This window comes from Anomaloglossus baeobatrachus, chromosome 5 (genome assembly GCF_048569485.1).
Source record: "Anomaloglossus baeobatrachus isolate aAnoBae1 chromosome 5, aAnoBae1.hap1, whole genome shotgun sequence".
NCBI lineage: Eukaryota > Metazoa > Chordata > Amphibia > Anura > Aromobatidae > Anomaloglossus > Anomaloglossus baeobatrachus.
In genome coordinates, this window is record NC_134357.1 from 323,292,801 (window position 1) to 323,316,281 (window position 23,481).

Genomic DNA, 23,481 nt, shown 5'->3' on the forward strand with positions numbered 1-23,481 from the left:
AAGCCATGGACATCATTAAACATTAGACTCATCTATTAAAACTGTTCCTTCTGTTGTTTGTCATTTTAAAACCAAGAAACAATTATAAGAATAGTAAATTAAACCTAACCCATCCAGTCCATTCATTACCTTATTATTCAATCTCCTAACCTACATACACATTCTAGACTACCTGATACGTTGGAATCGGGACACCTTCTAATATATATACATACATGTGTATATATATATATATATATATATATATAAATATATTATGGTAATCATGCATATTGTGACATTTAATACTAATGACCACACATCTCCTTCAACTAGGCACAGGAAAGTTTTTTCTTAACTGGGTAATGCATTCAGGCCACTTAATGAAGCAGATCAGCAGGTTTTGCATGTTCCTGTGTTACATTGAAGTTCAGTAACCAGAGTTCGCATCAAAATGTTCTCACAGGACATTTTGCAATCATAACAGGGATGTAACTATTAGTTTAAGGTACAGAACATGTATAAAATCTCAGTCTGCCTTTCCATTGTTTGCGAAGGTCACCACCCACAGTGCCTTCATATTTATAAGAGACTGGAACTGTAGAAATCATTACAACAGCCATACCTACCATAAAGATGACGATGAATAGATTTCAGCTCTGCTTCCTGAGGCTCTTGCTCAGTTTTGCTGCTCTAAGAATATCATCAGCAGGTAAGTTAGAAAGAGTAAGATAATATTTATAATAGAAGCAGTTTTTACACTCCAATACATTAGTTCCAACGTCTAAATTGACTTTGAGGGTCCACTCATTATCCTGAAATGAATAACTTTCACTGTTTTTCTTGTTTTGATAGCCCAATATCGTACACTCATAAAAAAAAAATGTGCGTAAGGATGCAGTCTATCACAAACCTTTACCAAATGAGAAGGGCTCTTTAAATCCTGTTTTAAACCCCCTAGTCAGAAATCACTACAAAAGTCAGGGATCAATGGCTTCCCTTTGCCAACATTTAGGGAGTTCATACTATCTATGAGTGCCAACAGCTAGTTTCATAGTTTAACAGTTGGAAGAAGACACATGTCCATCAAGTTCAACCTATCACCTACCATATTGATCCAGAGAAAGACAAAAACCCCATGAGGCAGATGCTAACTGCTCCATATTAGGGGAAAAATTCCTTCCTGCATGACAATGAGACTAGTTCTCTGGGTCAACGTCCCAACACAGAATGTAGCACCCATAACCTGTTATGTTTCAAAACAAAAGAATCCAGGCCTTTCTTGAGCTTTTTTTCAGTGACTCGACCAATATAACATCTTGTGGCAATAAGTTTCATAGTCTCACTACTGTTACAGTAAAGAATCACATCTGTGATGGTGAATAAATCTTCTATTCTCCAGATGTAGAGGTTGCCTCCTTGTCATCGTTTCAGGCCTAAAAAGATCATTACAGAGATTTCTGCACTGTCCATTCATATTTTCATATATATTGTAATAAGATCGCCCCTAAGCCTTCATTTTTCCCAACTGAATAAGGAAATAACCTATCTTGGTACTGCATTCCAGCCATCCGTTAATAACCTTGGTTGCTCTTCTCTGCTCCCGCTCTAGTTCAGCTATGTTCTTCTTATACACTGGAGACCAAAATTATGCATGGTATTTTTAAGGGTGCTTTATACGCTGCGACATCGCTAGCTTTTGCTAGCGATGTCGTACGCGATAGCACCCGCCCCCGTCGTATGTGCGATATGTGGTGATCGCTGCCGTAGCAAACATTATCGCTACGGCAGCGCCACACGCACATACCTGTTCAGCGACGTCGCTGTGACTGCCGAACAATCCCTCCTTCAACGGGGAGGTGCATTCGGCGTAATAGCGACGTCACTGCCGCGTCACTAAGCGGCCGCCCAATAGCAGAGGAGGGGCGGAGATAAGCGGGCGGAAGATCCCGCCCACCTCCTTCCTTCCTCATTGCCGGCGGGACGCAGGTACGGTGAGTTTCCTCGTTCCTGCGGTGTCACACGTACCAATGTGTGCTGCCGCAGGAACGACAAACAACCTCGCTACTCACCTAAAAACGATTTTTGGTTTTGGAGCGACTTCTCCAATACCAACGATTTTTACCTCTTTTGCGATCGTTTTAGGTCGCTCAGAGGTGTTACATGCTGCGATGTCGCTAACTGCGCCGGATGTGTGTCACAAACACTGTGACCCCGATGATATATCGTTAGCGATGTCGCAGCGTGTAATGCCCCCTTTAGTGTGGTCGCTCTAGTGATTTGTATAGGGGTAAAATTAGGTAAAACTATGTTCTTGTTATCTACAAGTAGACTTGTCCTCTACCTAATCTCAAGGGATCTGTTCTCACTGTGTGAAAATGATATTGGGAAATTATATTTATCCAAATGAGATGAAGCAACACCTAATACATAGTAACTTCTCAGGGTGCCACTAAACCTCTATGCCTTACAAATGGACAATATCCTTTAATTACGATAATTTAGAAACCTGTTGGTTCAGAACAAGTAGAAATAAGTGAAACTCTGTCAAATTTCAAACATATACCTGAAGTTTTGACTTTTGTCTACTTGCTGCCAATAACACTGGGGAATAATATGAAAAAAAATTTCTGTTGAGTTAGGTTTTTGAGCTGATTTATACTAAAATTGGCATGCTGATTCCAAAAATGTAGTCAGTTTTTTTCTATCACGTCAAGTTTTTCCTCCTCAACTTACCTGCCATAGAAGCACAATTGCACTGATTTCTGTAATAAGACTTGTTATCTGAGTACAATTCGACTCATATACTTTGTAAAAATAATGATAGTGTTAAAAAACATATTTGTCATGCCTATTTCTTATATATTTCATTTTTTGTTCATATTTGTACTATTTAAAAAAAAAACAACACTTTTTAGGTACAGTAGTTTACATATTTTTGAGAAGACAAAAATCCTATAGTTCAAAAACTTGACGTGATAGAGAAAAACTGAGATCATTTCTGGATTCAGCATCCAAAAATTAATTAAGAACAGTTGTCTGACCTAACTCCTAAAAAATTGCGTTCCCCAGTGTAATCTTTGTCTATGTTCTAGTATAAAATAATATAAGAAACCAATTTTTAGCATCCTGGTCTACTATCTTGTAGCCCTTAGCATTTGTCAATACAGGATCATACCATCCTCCTTGGACAAGAGCTTTTAAAATAAAGTGTTTTATTGTGTGTTTTTATTAGGAAGCTCAGTATGTATGTTTTTTTTAATAGAAATTGGATTGTCTTTCTTAAATAAACAAACAGAAATATAATATTGAGATAGAGTTTAGATGATGATAAAATGCACCTGTTCTTTCTACCTCCAAATAATTCACAGTTTATCGTATAGTATACTATATTGATTTCTGCATGATCCGTTTTTATTTTTTTTTAACATTGGAGTCTATGGAGAATGGATCCGTTAACGGATTGCTATTTAGTCATCTGTTTTTCTGTAATTTGTAAAGGATCCATTTTTTGCTTACAGGATGCGTTTTCAAATGCAAGATAAATACCAATCAGTTAATGGATTCGTTCTTCATAACAGATACTGCAGAAATCAATTATTTTAACATTAATATTCTGGGACAGGTTTCTGTCCGTGTAACATTTTAATTCTATAGTGATTTATGATTTGCTAATTAAAAGTATTTAGGAATGTATTTTTAATGACTTTTGTTCTGTTTCTTGAAAACCACAAGATTTCTCTGAACATCAGAATTTTTAGGATAAAAACAATGTGATGCCAACTTGCCAAGCAAACTTTTTGTACAGCCAGAGATAGTAATACCTCAAGTATAGCATTGTGTTCAGTGCTTACTAAATGCACACTAAGCAGACACTGCTGACATATTGGACACATAGCTCACATATTAGATACTTTAAAGGGAACCAAACACCACATTTTTTGCCCTATAAACTAAAGGCAGTGCCATAATAGGCCTAGGATGTTGGGTAAAATTATTGCCTTAGCTAGTAAATTCAAGTCTTGATTGTAGAGTAATCATTGTCCAAACATCCAAAAATGATATAATTCATACAGTGCCTTGGATATCGGGGGGAGGGGAGTACTTTGTAAGTCGGGACTTCTGTAATGATTTCTCCCTTGGCTGCCTGCCTCCCATCTATTTAAATTTGTCCCCTCTGCTGCTACTATTAGCTCTAAAGGGGGTGTTACACGCAGCGATATCGCTAGCGATATCGCTGGTGAAAGCACCCACCCCTGTCGTTTGTGCGTCACGGGCAAATCGCTGCCTGTGGCGCACAAAATCGTTTGGAGCCGTCACACGTACTTACCTGCCTAGCGACATCGCTGTTGCCGGCGAACCGCCTCCTTTCTAAAGGGGCGGTTTGTGCGGCGTCACAGCGGCGTCAGTAAGCGGCCGCCCAATAGAAGTGGAGGGGTGGAGATGAGCAGGACGTAACATCCTACCCACCTCCTTCCTTCCTGATTGGAGGCGGCCGCAGGTAAGCTGCAGTTCGTCGTTCCCGGGGTGTCACATGTAGCGATGTGTGCTGCCTCGGGAACGACGAACAACCTGTGTGGTCAACAATCAACGATTTTTTAAAAAGGAACGTCGTGTCAACGATGGACGATAAGGTGAGTATTTTCCATCGTTAACAGTCGTTCCTTGCTGTCACACGCTACGACATCTCTAACGATGCCGGATGTGCATCACGGAATCCGTGACCCTGGCGATATATCGTTAGATACGTCGCTGTGTGTGACGGGGCCTTAAGTCTGGTATATGCATAGTACTATTTTCAAGTTTCTCTCCTACTCTTCAATAAAATGGCACCAGAATCAGCGCATGTGCGTACCACAATCTCTGACTCTATTTTATTAAATACACTGTAAAGACCAATATGAGCATTGGCAGCGCATGTGCAGATTTATTTATTTTTTCTATCAGCGCATGCGCGGCCACTCATAGTCATCTCCAAAGCATCCTCAGTAAAATGGCACTGTAGATGGCGGTACATAGATGTGCTGATTCTGGCATCATTTTATTGAAGAGTTGGAGAAAACTTTGAAAAAAGTGCTGCGCATGCACTGGATATAGCGTTACTTGCGGCGGCAGAGGGGAGAAATTTAAACAGATGGAGATACGCAGCCTGAGGAGGAATCATTACAGAAGACCCGACTCACAAAGTCCAGCCCTGATGCTCAAGGTACTGCACAAATTGTGTCATTTTCTGATGTTTGGACAAAGATCACTCTGCAATCAAGACTCAGATTTATCAGTTAAAGGTATTATTTTAATCAGCATCCTAGCCCTATTATGGCACTGGCTTTAGTTTATAGGGCAAAAACCTGATGGTTGGTTCCCATTAGGGTGGAAACACATCTATGCGAGTAAAATCGGTCCGACTGGGCTGGAAAAAACTCGGCTGATTTTAGTTCACGTTAGGTGCGAGTGCAACGCAAGTGCGATGCTATTTCTGAGATTTTACTAGCGTGTGTAATGCGTGTGTAATGCGTGTGTAATGCGTATTTTTTACTATGTCATCTGCCATTCAGCGCTGCTACATGGCCGCTGACAGCAGACACAGACAGACATGTAGCAGAGCTGAATGGCAGATGACAGCAGACACAGACAGAGCCGCACAATCAGAATGAACTCGGGTGAACTTCACCCGACTTCATTGTCATGCTGCGGCTCTGTCTGTGCCGCGTCCTGATTAGCGGTCACCAGTGAAGGGTTCACCGGTGACCACTAATCCCCCGAGTGACTGAAGTTTCCCCCCCTCTCTCATACTCACCGATCCCCGATCTCCAGCGCGGCGCTGCACGGCTTTCTCACTGCTGCGGCGGCTTTTACTATTTTGAAAAAGCCGGCCGCCCATTAAACAATTTCGTATTCCCTGCTTTTCCCGCCCACCGGCGCCTGTGATTGGTTGCAGTGAGACACGCCCCCATGCTGAGTGACATGTGTCACACTGCACCCAATCACAGCAGCCGGTGGGCGGGTCTATACTGTGCAGTGAAATAAATAAATAATTTAAAAAAATGGCGTGCGGTCCCCCCCCAATTTTAATACCAGCCAGATAAAGCCATACGGCTGAAGGCTGGTATTCTCAGGATGGGGAGCTCCACGTTATGGGGAGCCCCCCAGCCTAACAATATCAGTCAGCAGCCGCCCAGAATTGCCGCATACATTATATGCGACAGTTCTGGGGCTGTACCCGGCTCTTCCCGATTTACCCTGGTGCTTTGGCAAATCGGGGTAATAAGGAGTTATTGGCAGCCCATAGCTGCCAATAAGTCCTAGATTAATCATGTCAGGCGTCTATGAGACACCTTCCATGATTAATCTGTAAGTGACAGTAAATAAACACACACACACCTGAAAAAATCCTTTATTAGAAATAAAAACCACAAACACATTCCCTCATTACCAATTTAATAATCCCCAAAAGCCCTCCATGTCCGGCGTACTCCATGGACCTCCAGCGTCGCTTCCAGCATGAAGGTGACAGGAGCTGCAGAAGACACCGCCGCTCCGGTCACCTCCAAGCAGCAACTGAGGTGAGTATCGCGATCAGCTGAGCTGTCACTGAGGTTAATCGCTGTCACTGTTGGAGGATCCAGCAGTGGCCGCGATTAACCTCAGTGACACCTCAGCAGATCGCGCTACTCACCTCAGTTGCTGCTTGGAGGTGACCGGAGCGGCGGTGTCTTCTGCAGCTCCTGTCACCTTCATGCTGGAAGCGACGCTGGAGGTCCATGGAGTACGCCGGACATGGAGGGCTTTTGGGGATTACTAAATTGGTAATGAGGGAATGTGTTTGTGGTTTTTATTTCTAATAAAGGATTTTTTCAGGTGTGTGTGTGTTTATTTACTGTCACTTACAGATTAATCATGGAAGGTGTCTCATAGACGCCTGACATGATTAATCTAGGACTTATTGGCAGCTATGGGCTGCCATTAACTCCTTATTACCCCGATTTGCCAAAGCACCAGGGTAAATCGGGAAGAGCCGGGTACAGCCCCAGAACTGTCGCATATAATGTATGCGGCAATTCTGGGCGGCTGCTGACTGATATTGTTAGGCTGGGGGGCTCCCCATAACGTGGAGCTCCCCATCCTGAGAATACCAGCCTTCAGCCGTATGGCTTTATCTGGCTGGTATTAAAATTGGGGGGGACCGCACGCCATTTTTTTTAATTATTTATTTATTTATTTCACTGCACAGTATAGACCCGCCCACCGGCTGCTGTGATTGGGTGCAGTGTGACACCTGTCACTCACCGTGGGGGCGTGTCTCACTGCAACCAATCATAGGCGCCTGTGGGCGGGTAAAGCAGGGAATACGAGATTGTTTAATGGGCGGCCGGCTTTTTCAAAATAGTAAAAGCCGCCGCAGCAGTGAGAAAGCCGTGCAGCGCCGCGCTGGAAATCGGGGATCGGTGAGTATGAGAGAGGAGGGGAAAATGACTGACAGACTGTGGGAGAGGGACAGAGATAGTGACGGACCGACAGAGAGAGAATAGAGACCGAGAGGGAGAGACCGACTGACAGAGAATAGTGATTGACAGACATTGGGAGACATCGCTGGTTTCCAGTGTTTTAGGAAACATGCGAGAAATGTATTTAGAAAATCGGATGTCACTAGGATGGTGTGAGTGCCGTCCCGTGACATCCGATTTTTTACACGCTCCCATAGACTTGCATTGGAGAAACTCGCAGTAGAAACTCGCAAAAAAGCAGCATGCTGCGATTTTTTTCTCAGTCCGATTTGGACTGAGAAAAAAATCGCAGATGAGAGCTGAATCATTCACTAACATGTGTCCGATTCCAATGCGAGATTTTCTCGCATTGCTCTACTGCGAGAAACTCGCAAGTGAGAAGCAGCCCTTAAACACACAATACTCACACTTTAGACACATGCAGCAATCACATTACTCATATAGTTGTAGAATGCATCGCATTCCCAGAATCCTGGCAATAGACTCACTTTCAATACTGAGAATCCCCTTAATTAACATAAGACAAGTAATCTACTGTTTTTTTGTAACTTTTTTTTTCTAAGTGAATGAAAAGCCTGGAAATTGCCCAGAAGAAAGATATGTTGAAAACAATTACATTCCTAAGAATTTCTGCCAAAATGACTCTGACTGTGGAGGAGACCAAAAATGCTGTAAAGACAATGGATACAAAATCTGCAAACCGCCTGATAATGGTCAGTTTGTGTCCACTATATAACATGGAATGGCGTAATGTGCAACGTTAATGAAATCTGGAAACTCAGATGTTTTGTATGACACTACATTTGTATGCAATATGTATTTGCTGTCTAATCAAGATTGTGGTCTGTGAAGATCCTTGATTAATAAGCATTATGTGTGTGTGTGTGTGTGGGGGGGGGGGGGGGGCGTGTTCCCATTCATCAAAGGGAAAGCAAAAATAGGTCAAAGGCTATGTCCGCACGTTGCTTTTTACCTGCTTTTTTGCTGCTTTTTCAACTGCAGCGTTTAATGGCACAATGGTTGTGTTCTGCTTTTCAAGCAAAGTCTATGGGAATTTGGGTTTCTTGTCCGCACTATGCAGTTCAAACTGCAGCCTTTTTGTTGCAGAACTTTGGTCAAAAACTCAGCTTTGCAGGGCAAAACCCAAATGGCAAAAACAATTGACATGTGAATTGTTTTTGCCATTTGGGTTTTGCACTGCAAAGCTGAGTTTTTGACCAAAGTTCTGCAACAAAAAGGCTGCAGTTTGAACTGCATAGTGCGGACAAGAAACCCAAATTCCCATAGACTTTGCTTGAAAAGCAGAACACAACCATTGTGCCATTAAACGCTGCAGTTGAAAAAGCAGCAAAAAAGCAGGTAAAAAGCAACGTGCGGACATAGCCAAACAAGTCATACAATGATACCTGGCCTAAATTCCTAGGGAATATAATACCCCATTAACAAAGCTATAAAACGTCATGATGTGGGTGGTGCACGCTGGAAGACTTGCGTTTTAGATCTCATCCATACATCCGTGAATCATGTATGTGTTTATCTGTATTTTTCATGGATAGAAGATATACCCATAATAGTCTGTGGGGCTTTTCACGTCAATGTTTTTTTTTTTTGTTTGCAAGTAATGATGGAGATGTTTCCATTTTTGAGTCACGTATGAAAATTACCTATTCAAGTCTATAAGTCTATGAAAATCTTAGGCAGCGCACAAACGAGCATCACCTTCCAGCAGGACAACGACCCTAAACACACTGCCAGAGCTACAATGGATGATTTAGATCAGGGGTCTCCAACTTGGCTGAGTATAAGGGTCACAAATTGAAACAAAATTATTTGGGGGGCCACATTCTTTGAGGACAAAGTGATATTTTCAACGATACAGTATTTTTTTTTCTGTACACCTTTGGATCATGTTTTTTTGAACATTAATCGCTTGTTTACTATAACAAACGTACTTTTTTTGTTATTTCACTAATATATATATATGTATATATATATATATATATATATATATATATATATATACAGTACAGACCAAAGGTTTCACAACTTCTCATCTCTAGAACAACTGTTAAGAGGAGACTTTGTGCAGCAGGCCTTCATGGTAAAATAACTGCTAGGAAACCACTGCTAAGGACAAGCAACAATCAGAAGATACTTTTTTGGGCTAAAGAATACAAGGAATGGACATTACACCAATGGAAATCTGTGCTTTGGTCTGATGAGTCCAAATTTGAGATCTTTGGATCCAACCACTGTGCCTTTGTAGAAAAGGTGAACGGATGGACTCTACATGCCTGGTTCCCACCGTGAAGCATGGAGGAGGTGTGACGGTGTGGGGGTGCTTTGCTGGTGACACTGTTGGGGATTTATTCAAAATTGAAGACATACTGAACCAGCATGGCTACCACAGCATCTTGCAGCGGCGTGCTATTCCAACTGGTTTGCGTTTAGTTGGACCATCATTTATTTTTCAACAGGACAATGACCCCAAACACACCTCCAGGCTGTGTAAGGGCTATTTAACTTAGGAGGAGAGTGATGGGGTGCTGCGCCAGATGACCTGGTCTCCACAGTCACCAGACCTGAACCCAATCGAGATGGTTTGGTCTGAGCTGGACCGCATAGTGAAGGCAAAAGGGCCAACAAGTGCTAAGCATCTCTGGGAACTCCTTCAAGACTGTTGGAAGACCATTTCCGGTGAATACCTCTTGAAGCTCATCAAGACAATGCCAAGAGTGTGCAAAGCAGTAATCAAAGCAAAAGGTGGCTACTTTGAAGAACCTAGAATATAAGACATATTTTCAGTTGTTTCACACTTTTTTGTTAAGTATTTCATTCCACATGTGTTAATTCCTAGTATTGATGCCTTCAATGTGAATCTACAATTTTTAGAGTCATGAAAATAAAGAAAACTCTTTGAATGATAAGGTGTGTCCAAACATTTGGTCTGTAATGTGTATATATATATATAAAACATTTTTATGGTAAAAAAGTAATGCTTTATTTTTAATTTTTTTTACATTTCATCCCCTTCTTGTAAGTAATATAATTTTATAATTTCATAATTAGCACCATATAGTCATTTTGGCCAACATATTGTAGAACTGTTCCCATCCTGGTCCTCATCTAGTAATGTGTCTTGTGCCCTGTAGTACTATTACCATCCTTATCCCCTGTAATATGCCCATCTTGTTCCCTGTAGTAATGTGCCCCATCCTTGTACCCTGTAGTAATGTGCCCATCTTGTTCCCATCCGGTAGTAATGTGCCCCATCCTTCTCCTCTGTAGTAATATGCCCCATCCTTATCCCCTGTAATAATTTGCTCCATCCTTGTCCCCAGTAGTAATGTGCCCATCTTGTCCTCATCCTGTAGTAAGGTGCCGTATCCTTGTCCTCTGTAATAATGTGCCCATCTTGTCCCCATCCTGTAGTAATGGGCCTCATTCTTGTTCTTTGTTGTAATGTGCCCATCTTGTCCCCATCTTGTGGTAATGGGCCCCATCCTGTAGTTTTGTGCCAATCTTGTCACCCTTGTAGTAATGTGTCCATTCTTGTGCCCATCCTTGTCCCCTTTTAGCAATGCCCCATCCTGTAGTAATGTTCCCTATTTATGCCACATTATGCCGTTTTCACTTACACACACACACATAAAAAAAAAGATTCTTCTCACCTGTCCTCTGTTCCCTTGGTGTCCTCTTTTTTCTGCCTCTTGCAACCCGCAGGACCCTTGACGATCACTGGCCTATGCCGAGGGCCGCTGTCATCTGCATTTTACGGTTTACTTCAGATGATTGATTTTCGCCGCCGCGCATAGGAACTCTCTGTATAGCTTTACCAATGGCAGCCGCCGGCCAATCAGAGGCCAGCAGGTGACATCATAAAATGACGTCAGCTGCTGCTGGCCTCTGATTAGCTGGTGGCAGCCTTTGGTGAAGCTATACAGAGTTCCTGTGTGTGGCGGTGGAGATCAATCATCTGAAGTAAAACACAGATGACTGTGGCCCCCGGCATAGGGCTGCGATCATAAGGGGGCCGGCAGGCCGCAAGAAGCTGCCTCAGGGGCTGCATGCGGCCCGGGGGCCGCGTGTTTGAGGCTCCTGGTTAAGATCAAAGCATATTCATATCACTTTCTAAATCCCATTGAGACTCTGTGGCAAGACTTCAGAATTGCTGTTCCCAGACGCCTCTATCCAATCTCAGGGTTACAGCTAGGGCTGTTTTGCAAAGAGGACTGGGCAAAAATATAATTTCCCTTACAATTCACAAATATTTGCTATTTGTGTGTATATGTCACATAAAATCCCAGTAAAATGCATTTCAATTTGTGGGACTAACATGAAAAAATGTGGACATGTTCACGGGGTATGAGTACTTTTTCAAGGAATTGCATTACTTCAGAGCTGCATTCATAGATCTTGAAGCTTAATTACATCTCTTGACCATTTTATTCTGGAGAGTTCAAAACTGTAAATACATCTCTTGGCTGCCATGCAAACTGGATCTTCAGATATGTACAAGGCACAGTAAGTGAAGCAACACATTAAGGCCACATTCACACATTCAGTATTTGATCAGTATTTTACATCAGAATTTGTAAGCCAAAACCAGGAGTGGGTGAAAAATTGAGACATAGTGCTTGTGTTTCTATTATACTTTTCCTCTGGTTGATCCACTCCTGGTTTTAGCTTACAAATACTGAGGTCAAATACTGAACAAATACTGAACGTGTGACCGGCAACTAAAGAGAATCTGTCAAAGCAAAAAAAAAAAAAATGGTATTACCTGTGTAAGGAGGTGGCCAATGTGCAAAGAACTCCCCTCTGAAGAGGTTTTAGGCTGGTTGTGTTGTAAGTGCAGACGATGCCATCTAGTGGCAAAAAGGATACATTGTCGTAATTAATGCTAATGTGTGTTTATATGCCTTTAAAAGTGTAATGTGTATTGTACCTTTTTATATTGAAAGACTATAGTGTATAAGGAGTAAGAATGCTTAGATAAAGTATTAATGTAACGTAGGGATAAGTGAGAGGGAGTAGAGTTGAGTGGTAGCTAAGGAGTTAGTAACATTAGGTTAGTGTTGGTTAGGATAACAGAGTGGTCTAGAGGACTCAAACTCGTGAACTCATTGTCCATGGGCAGCAGCTCTACCACTGAGCTACTGCCTCTATTGAATGAGATAGGAAGATTTGGTGATCTTTCTACAAAGATAGATAGATACATCATAGCTAGAGGGATAGCTAGATAGATAGATACATGATAGATAATAGATAAATACATGATACATAATAGATAGATAAATAGATATATGATAGATAGATAGACAGATAATAGGTAAATACATACATGATAGATAGATAAATTAAATAATCTTTATTTATTTTTATATAGATAGATAAATAATAGATTTTCTGTATTTTCATCACTTTGGATTCAAACCCACAACTTTTAAACATGTCCAGCAGCCCTCCTAGCTTTTCTAGCTGTTGAGCTGCCACTAGGAATGATAATGTCAGAGGGAGGATTTTATGTAGATGAGCCTACAATGCTGCCTCTCACACAGGATACAGAGATCTATTGTACAGAGCTGTGTCTCTATGTTCTGTGTTCTAGAGGGAGAGGAAAAGAGATTTTTTTTCTTCTAATAAAATTACTAAAATTGATAAAAAAAAATAGAATAATGTAATTTTATTACACTTTTTTTTATAAAATAATAAACATCACAAATCATCATCACCGTGATCCCAACGTATTGTTACCCCTATTTAAATCACTTGTAAGGCCACATCTGGAATATGGGATCCAGTTTTGGGCTCCACATTTTAAAAAGGACATTCAGAAGTTAGAGTCAGTTCAAAGGCGGCCAACTAGACTACTACAAGGAATGGAGGCCTCCCATATGATGACAGGTTGAAAAAGTTAGATATGTTTAGCTTAGAAAAAAGACGTCTCAGAGGAGATCTCATTTATATGTATAAAGACATGTGTGGTCAATATAAAGGACTGGCACATAACTTATTTCTTCCAAAGACAGTACTAAGGACCAGGGGGCACTCACTGCGAGTGGAAGAAAAGCGATTCCAACAGCTAAATAGGAAAGGGTTCTTTACAGTTAGAGCAGTCAGACTGTGGAGTGCCCTACCACAAGAGGTAGTAATGGCAGATACTAGAACAGCTTTCAAAAAAGGGCTGGATGATTTCCTCAGTACACAAAACATTGTTGGTTATAAGTGACTTAGTGACCAAATGTAGAACTGGTGGAGGAAGATTGAACTAGATGGACCTAGGTCTTTTTTCAACCTAAGTAACTATGTAACTAAAATAACATGGATATATTTGGTGTCCCTGTAATCGTAACGACCCGAACAACACAGCGATCAAATTATTTATGGGGATCGGTAAATGGCGTAAATCAAACGGCGCAATTTATTATTTTTCTTTATTAAAGCCCATAAAAAATGTGATAAAAATGTATTGTTGAGGCCGTGTTTCTGCAGGTATCAGCACCACGAGCGCTATAACAATCTTCTCTGATTATTGCGTGTCTGCGGTATTTTTTATGCATTGTCCCCCTTATTTGACACATGTTTGGTGCAGATGTGAATCCTGAAGCTTATAAACAAAAAAAACACCAAAACCTCACAGCAGTTCACAACCGTTCAGCAGCATCTTTAGACGCTAAAGCCCGCTTTACACGCTGCAATGTATCTTACAATGTGTCGGCGGGGTCACGTCGTAAGTGACGCACATCCGGCATCGTAAGTTGCATTGTAGTGTGTGACAGGTACGTGCGATTGCGATTGAACGGTAAAACGTTCATCGCATACACTTCGTACCTTTCTCTAGAATTGCACGTCAGATTGTTCATCGTACCCGGGGTAGCACACATCACAGTGTGTGACACCCCGGGAAAGATGAACAGATCTTACCTGCATCCAGCGGCTCACGGCCAGCAATGCGGAAGGAAGGAGGTGGGCGGGATGTTTACGTCCCGCTCAGCTCCGCCCCTCCGCATCTATTGGCCGGCTGCCGCGTGACGTCGATTTGACGCCGAACGTCCCTCCCACTCTAGGAAGTGGCCGTTCGCCGCCCACATCGAGGTCGTATGGACGGGTAAGTACGTGTGACGGGGGTTAATCGTTTGTGCGGCACATTCAACAAATTGAACGTGCCGCACATACGATGGGGGCATTGCAAATCGCATACGATATCGTATGCGAATTGCAACGTGTAAAGCAGGCTTTGGGAGGGGGGGCGGAGATTTCATGACCTCTAATCCACTTTGCTTGGACAATTAGCCCATATTCACATGTAGTGTAAATGCTAATTTTTTTTTCTGCTGCTTTTTCTGCACATAAATTCTGCTGTGTTTAATTGTCCAAGCAAAGTGGATGCGATTCCATGAAAAGATATTGCTGAACTATGCGGTTTTGGTGCTTTTTTTTCTCTGGAGGTTTCTATGTGGAGCTTAAAAAAAACGCAGGAAAAAGCTTCTCAGTACAATAAAAACACTTAAAAACCCAGAATCACATCTGAACCAAAAACACATTAAATAATGTAGGAAAGGCAGAAAAAACGCAGCAAAAATGGATTGTGTAGTTTGGTGCAGACAGCGTCAGAAACAAAAAGAAACAGAATTTATGCAACGTGTGAACACTGTCTTATAGGCACAAATAAGCAATATATCATATAATGACACATATAAATATAAGAAAATTCTGGCAGCTATGACTATGAATGAACAGTCCGGGGCATCTGCTGAATGACTCTTACTGCCAAATGACCCTTACTCACCTGTGACCACAAATCACCTGAGTGACTGAAGTGAGCTGTGCGATCAGCAGTGCCGTCACTTAGGTTACCCGTGGCCACAGCTGCAGTCCTCCAACGGAGACCACAAATCACTTGAGTGATGTCGCGCTGATCTCGCTGCTCACTTCAGTCACTCGGGTGATTTGCTGTCACAGTTGGAGGACTCTATCTGTGGCCGCGGGTAACTTGAGTGACATCACCACTGATAGCGCAACTCACTTAATTTGCTCTGTGGAACTCACAGCTAGCAGTCATGCTGTATGGCCGCTCCCTGTCAGCTTCCGATGTAGCAGAACTGAAAACATCGTGGAACCTCGTGTGGATTACGTCAGACCTGAATTGATGTTTGGGGGTTAATAAAGTGGTGAAAGAGGGTGTTTTTTTCTGTCTTTTATTCCAAATAAAAGATTTTTTGGGTGTATGTTTTTATTTACTTTCACTTACAGGCTAATCATGGGGGGTGTCTCATAGATGCCTGCCATGATTAACCTAGAACTTAGTGGCAGCTATGGGCTGCCATAAACTCCTTATTACCCAGATTGCCAACACACTAGGGCAATTCGGAAAGAGCCGGGTAAGTGTATCGCCCAAGGGATACCGAGAGCAAGGTTGGCAGACGGTGGTGGCCGTCTGCAGGAGAGGCAGATCAACGCGGAACCGTAGGACCGGGGAGCAAAGTGAAGCCAGCATACTCAGGCAGGGCCTACGGACCCCGACCAGGCTTGGAGCCGCCATTAGAGGTCAAATCCGTCAGTGACCGGAACCCCAGGAGTTTCTTAACAGCTAAGACCCGATTGAAGGCAACCGTCCAGCCAGCAAAAGGAAATACAGCCACCGCCACAGCTAGAGTTCCAAGGGCCAGAGCCTGTGGACAAAAGGGCTCCTCTGACACATATACACGCTGGGGAGCGGGTTACCGGTGGGAATCCACCGGGACCGAACATACACACAGGTGCAGGGAAAGGCAGCCACCACCAACCGTCCGGGAGAAGCCACAGCAGCCGGCTGAGGGACCCGTCCATCCAGCTGTTTGGTTTACCAGAGACTTTGTGTACATTTGTGGCGTGGTGTGGAGTGAGTACTACCGTGCCATCCGGCACCACGCTGCGCAGTCCAAGCGACCCTGCACCTTCCCGACCCTGCCTCCCCGTCACCTCACCGGGCCCCGGGACAACCAACCCCTACCCACGGAGGGGGAAACAACATCCCAGCTGCTCCCTGCCATCGCTTCCGGGATCCCCGTCACCAGCAGCGGTGGTGCCCCAACCTCACCACAAACCGTGGGTGGCGTCACGGACCAAATCCCCAAACCCAAACTACCCCCCTTTCACTCACGGGCGAGGAGCGCCGCTCGAGTCCCCAGATCGGGCCCACCGCTCGAGCCACCGAGCAGTCATCGCAGCAGCGCCGGACCCGAGCGTTAGGGAGCGCAGTGGCGGCAGCGCCCTCCCCACCCGCGACATATGCTACCAGTAATTTGTATGCCCCACAGTAAAGTGTATTTCCCCTAGTAATGTATACCCCATAGTAACGTGTATACCCCTCAGTGAAAAACACAGACGTTCTTCACTGATGTGTTAAACACGCATATGTCCCTTCATACTCCATGATTCATGGCACACAGTGGTTGGCCATGTGCAATCCATGATACGTGATCCGTACTCCGTGATTGCACATGGACATATACTCACCTGCCCCCGCTCCTGCTCTCCGTGGTGCTGAAGAATCCCGCGATTCAGCATCCAGCCACCGCTCTCTCACCTCTGCAGCTACTTCCGGGTCGGCTATGGCTGCATAAATGAATATGCATGCCATAATGAACTAGGCAGGAAGAAGCAGAGAGCAGCTGCCGAACTCAGCATTGCTGGAGAAGGTGAGTTGAAAAAGCTTTTTATTTTAAATGTCCGTGTTTTTCTGGTACGTGTTTCACGGATCACACCATAGTGTGTTCTGTGGGACATCAGTGATGCCAGAAAAAAAACAGACATGTACATCACGGATACGCATGTACGCCGCACGGAGACACGGTCACTAAAAATCACCGATGTGTGTGCAGACCCATTGATTATGATGGGTCTGCATAGGTCAGTGATTCTGGTACGTATAAAAACTAGCGCATACATACCAGAATCACTGACATCTGAAACAAGCCTACTATGTATGCCCCCTCAAGTAGTGTCTATGCCCCAAGACCCTCCTGTGCTGTATATACTGTAGCCCCCAGCCCCTCCTGTGCTTTATATACTGTAGCCCCCAGCCCCTCCTGTGCTGTATATACTGTAGCCCCCAGCCCCTCCTGTGATGTATATACTGTAGCCCCCAGCCCCTCCTGTGCTGTATATACTGTAGCCCCCAGCCCCTCCTGTGCTGTATATACTGTAGCCCCCAGCCCCTCCTGTGCTGTACATACTGTAGCCCCTAGCCCCTCCTGTGCTGTATATACTGTAGCCCCCAGCCCCTCCTGTGCTGTATATACTGTAGCCTCCAGCCCCTCCTGTGCTGTATATACTGTAGCCCCAGCCCCTCCTGTGCTGTACATACTGTAGCCCCTAGCCCCTCCTGTGCTGTATATACTGTAGCCCCAGCCCCTCCTGTGCTGTACATACTGTAGCCCCTAGCCCCTCCTGTGCTGTATATACTGTAGCCTCTAGCCCCTCCTGTGCTGTATATACTGTAGCCCCCAGCCCCTCATGTGCTGTACATACTGTATATATACAGGGTGTGTGTATATATATATATATATATATATATATATATATATATATATATAAAATATGAGTATATAAAACCCCCATCCTCCCTTGTGATACATACACAGCGGTGTCAGTGTGCACTGTGCGTGGCTAGGTCTGTTAGAGTGATGCCAAGTGATCACATGCCAAGGAGGAGCTGGATAGATACAAGCGGGGTAGGTGAGTGCGGCTGCTGCCGGCTTCCCCATATTATTACCTCCAATGTGTGTATATGTATGATGTATATATCTATGTATGTCAGTGCAGATGACTGTGTATAGATTTGTCTGTTCATATGTATTTTAGGGAATTTGTCTTCAAATATGTACCGTATATGTGCGTATGCCTGTGCCCACGATCAGGACTCGCTGTGTCCTGGAGGCAGCGGGTCCTGACCTGTGGGCCTGCACATCTCCTCCGCAGGAGACCACAGCTGCCTGTGCCCACGATCAGGACTCGCTGTGTCCTGGAGGCAGTGGGTCCTGACCTGCGGGGCTGCACATCTCCTCCGCAGGAGAACGCAGCTGCCTGTGCCCACAATCAGGGTTCAGTGCGCTGCGGTCTCCTGCTGTGTTCTCCCTACGTAGGACGCATGCAACTGCAGTAAACAATTGATATGCTGCAGTCTGGAAAGACGCTCCGCAGGTCAGTGTTTGCTGCAGAAAAAACAAGCACAGTGGGCACGGGATTTCTAGAAATCCCTCCACTATGCTTGTACTGTACAATGCAGCGTTTTAGACACAGCAAAAACACGCTACATCCAAAATGCTGCAAATACTGATCGTGGGCACGCAGCCTTAAACAATGTGATCAGCAGTGCTGAAAAGGATTGGATGTGGGCGTGACAGATTGCAAAATGGGTGTGGTTAGGGGGCATGGCTTAAAATTGCCACGGTGCGCTACGCGCCAGTCAAGGAGTAGGGGAAATATATACATTGCACTCACTGTGTAGCAAGCATTGACTGCTAACTGCCCTGGCACCGCCCCCTTGAATGGAAAGGGGCAGCTGCAGGGAGAATATAACTACGTTTTCTCTGCAGATTAATTTCCAATGAGAAAGACGTGAAGATTTAAAACAACACTTACCCCCAGATTAGGAAGGATTATGGATGCAGGTTAATACTATTTTGTTTTTTTGATAGGTCCCATTTAACAAACTGATTCAACTATAAAGAAGTTAAATTATATCCAAAGGGATTATAACTAGTGATGGGCGAAAAGTAACTATCCATGTTCTGATTCAGCACAAATAGTAAAGTACTATTCCAGTATTCGTCATGAATAATGAACCTAATGCAAGTCAGTGGGGAACCCAAGCATTTTTCTTGCTATGACGAATACTGGAATAGTACTCGGTATTCGGTAAGCATTATGCGAACACAAATAATTTCTATTCCCCCATCACGAATTATATAACTCTTTACCAAGTTGATAAAGGAGGAGTTCTTGATTAATGCTTATTGATTTTCCTGTCCAAATGCTGTTTGGGGTAAATACTATGTTTTATTTTTTATCATTATTATTCTATTTTGATCAATTGGTGCAACTGCACATGATGGTTTGTGTTGTTTCTTTCTCAAATGCAATTTAATTGCTATATGTACACTATTTCTAACACAGGAACTTGTTGCTCAACCTATGTAAGTGTCTCCTCTCCTAACCGACGTACTGATATGTGCACTACTGACAGTGAGTGTGCTCCTGGAACTACGTGTTGCGTGGGTAAGGGTGGATATAACTGTGGGCCCTCTATTGGAGGTAAGTTATTATATCCATATATAACCATATATAACATTTTACTGTACGTTGCATATAATGATGTCATGATCAGGCTTGGACTGGAATACAATGGAACTGGTGAATCCATCGGTGGGCCACTGTGCAGTACTTGGCATTATACCCTTGATTCAATATATATAGACAAAGCGTGATGTCTGCCCGGGACCGCAGGCTCCATGGACCGACTAGAGGCTAGCCGCCCACTCAGTAGGATCCCAAGTACCCCGAAACCCTTTAACCCCTGTACAGGGATCTGGAATTACAACTGTGTCGCCCTGGGCAAGCCAGGGGACACAGGTCACACACCACCACACCCTACATTCCAGGTAGGCACATCTAAGCTAACCAAAAATCCTTGTTGCCTTCCTCCAGAGACTGATGATACACACCAGGGGGTGGGCCAGGCGGTTGGCTCCGCCCACCGAGGAGTTCACAGCTCTGGAGGCGGGAAGAACCAGGCAGTCCAGTGAGGGACATGAGAGAGTAAACAACAGGAGTAGCCCAGACAGGGCTAAAGTAAACAGCCAAGTGAAAGTAGAAGGAAGAAAAGTAGTAAAGGAGGAAAGCAAGAGTGGTGACAGAACAGAAGGAGTGTGCAAAAGCCTGAAGTAGTCCAGCTGTGTGCAGGACAGGTCAGCAAGGTCAGCAACGGCGGTGACTGTCTGGAGGGGGACCGTTTGGAAGTTCCTGGAAGGACCCCGTAGGCTGTGTGCCCGGCGGTCTGGAGCAGTGTTCCGAAGGACAGTCAGCACCAGGGCAGGGGCCTCTCGGACCCCGGCAAGGCTTGGAGTCGCCATAATTTGCCGAATCCGTCAGTGAAGGGGACGTAGAACCCCCAACAACCAAGTCCCGATTGAAGGCAACAGCCCAGCCAGTGTAAAAGAGACACCGCCACCGCCAAGGCACCAGTTTCTTAGGGCCAGCGCCTGCGGGCAAAGAGTAGAGCTCCCCCGGTCCAGCTTGAAGCCGGGGAGCGGGTTACCGGTGGGGACCCATCGCAACCAACAAGTACACAAAGGTGCTAGGAAAAGGGACATCACCGTCACCTACCGGGAGAGCAAGTGCAGCCGTCCGTGGGACCGTCTTACCAGCCGTTTGGTTTACCGTAAAAACTGTGTCAATGTCTCAGGCTGAGTGAGTACCACAGTGCCGCAAGGCACAGCGCTGCCCCCGCGTCCCTGCGCCCACCAGGCCCTGCACCTCCCAAGCCATCACCGGGCCCCGGGATCACCAACCCCTACCCACGGAGGGGCAACACAACACCTAGCTGCTCCGCATCACCATCCCCGGGATCCCCGTATTGAGCAGCGGTGGTGAAATCACCACAACCGTGGGTGGCGTCACGGACAATAAACAATCCCCACACCCAACAACCCCTTTCACTCACGGGCGAGGAGTGCCGCTCGAGAAACCCCCGGGATCCGGCCTACAGCTCGAGCCACCACTGAGCAGCGGCCGCCGGACCCGAGCAGAAGGGGGTGAGCGTAGTGTGCTGACACCCTCCTCCCCGCCCGCGACACAACAAGGTCCAGGAGATTGCTGCCTATGGAAGGCTGCAATCTAGAGAAGAGTAGCCATTAGGCAGGGTCCAAACTAAGAGGTACAAAAATGGACAAAATCGGCCGGCAAGAGGGTGGTCAGGAAATTAGGCTAAGATCAAACCGGAAATGGCAGTGAAGTACAAAAGACGGCAGGCAGGAGAGTAGTCAGAACAGGCAGAGGTCAAAACATGGGGATCAGAAGTTCAGGAGCAGGGTGCGAACTCGAGACAAGCAGTATAGTACAAGACTATATTTGGCTGCAACCAGCAGACAGGAGGGAGAATAAGAAGGGTGCGGTGCCTTCCCTTTGGCTGTAGCTGAAAGGTGGTATCTTCAGCTGGAAGACACACGCCACCACAATCAGCCAGTGGTACTGCAGGTCCCAGGGAAACCCAGCTAAGTGGATGGGTGGAGCCTGCACCCACTAGAACTACTGGCACCCACTCCTCTCTTATCACCAGCACTACCCACGGTGGAAATATGGCGGCGCCTGGTGACCGAAGCAGAAGTCGCAGGAGGTGAGAGACGTGACACAAAGCCAGTATCTCATCATTCATTTAACAAACTTCCCAGTGTATTATTATATAGAAGCAGAGGTAAATGTGTGACTGAGGGTAATGTAATATTTCTATGTAGCTGAACAATGCCCCACCAGAGTCAATGTTACCGGTGGGTCTTTGAAATCTCAGTCCAACAATGCTCATGATTTTCCCTTTTTATTCCTACATTCCTATTCCCTTATCATTGCTTATTCAGATGTTGCGGTTTTATAATAGATATATGTACCCATTGACTCATTGGTATAAATATGATTTTTTAAAGTCAAAAGACATTATTTGTCTTTTCCTCTATAATATGAGCTATGAATGTCACCATACAGCTCCATTCAGTGTGTCCCCAAAAGCCAGTGATGATGCCCAACAGAGGACAACAAAATGTATGCATACAACCCCTGGCAAAAATTATGGACTCACCTGGCTCTGAGGATGTTCATTCAGTTCTTTACTTTTGTTTAAAAAAAAACGATCACAGACATGACACACAACCAAAGTCATTTCTAATGGCAACTTTCTAGCTTTAAGAAACACTACAAAAATCATGAAAACCTAATGTGCTAGCCAGTAACGGTTACTTTTCAAGACCAAACGGGGAAAAAATTATGGAATCATAAAAAACAAACAAAAGAACATTCCAATACATCACTAGTATTTTGTTGCACCACCTCTGGCTTTTATAACAGCTTGCCGTCTCTGAGGCATGGACTTAATGAGTGACAAACAGTACTCATCATCAATCTGGCTCCAACTTTCTCTGATTGCTGTTGCCAGATCAGCTTTGCAGGTTGGAGCCTTATCATGAACCATTTTCATCAACTTCCACCAAAGATTTTCAATTGGATTGAGATCCAGACTATTTGCAGGCCATGTCATTGACCTTATGTGTCTTCTTTCAAGGAATGTTTTCACAGTTTTTGCTCTATGACAGGATGCATTATTATGGTGATAAATTATTTCATCATCCCCAAACATCCTTTCAATTGATGGGATAAGAAAAGGGTCCAAAATTTAAATATAAACTTAGGCATTTATTGAAAATGTAATCACAGCCATCTCCCCACAGCCCCATATCATCAATGAAACTGGAAATTTACATGTTCACTTCAGGCAGTCATCTTTTTATTGTTTAGCTTTTCTGTATGTAAATCCCCTTTCCTTTAGGCGGTTTCTTACAGTTCGGTCACAGACATTGACTCCAGTTTCCTCCAATTCATTCCTCATTTGTTTTGTTGTGCATTTCCTGTTTTGGAGACATATTGCTTTAAGTTTCCTGTCTTGACGCCTTGATGTCTTCCTTGGTCTACCAGTATGTTTGCCTTTAACAATCTCCCCATGTTGTTTGTATTTGGTCCAGATTTTAGACACAGCTGACTGTGAACAACCAACATCTTTTGCAACATTGCGTGATGATTTACCCTCTTTTAAGAGTTTGATAATCCTCTCCTTTGTTTCAATTGACATCTCTCGTGTTGGAGCTATGATTCATGTCAGTTCACTTGGTGCAACAGCTCTCCAAGGTGTGATCACTCCTTTTTAGATGCAGACTAACAAGCAGATCTTATTTGATGCAGGTGTTAG

General features: G+C 44.3%; 1 protein-coding gene across 1 annotated transcript in view; it reads left to right on the forward strand.

Moving 5' to 3' along the window:
* The first annotated feature begins 505 nt into the window (after nucleotides 1-505).
* Nucleotides 506-23,481, forward strand: part of WFDC3 (WAP four-disulfide core domain 3) — a 37,711-nt gene continuing 14,735 nt past the window's right edge. Inside the window, exons 1-3 of the mRNA XM_075349772.1 lie at nucleotides 506-691; nucleotides 8,048-8,197; nucleotides 19,647-19,784. Coding sequence (XP_075205887.1) covers nucleotides 616-691; nucleotides 8,048-8,197; nucleotides 19,647-19,784 — 364 coding nt within the window. The 5' untranslated portion in view covers nucleotides 506-615. The remainder of the gene's footprint in view (nucleotides 692-8,047; nucleotides 8,198-19,646; nucleotides 19,785-23,481) is intronic.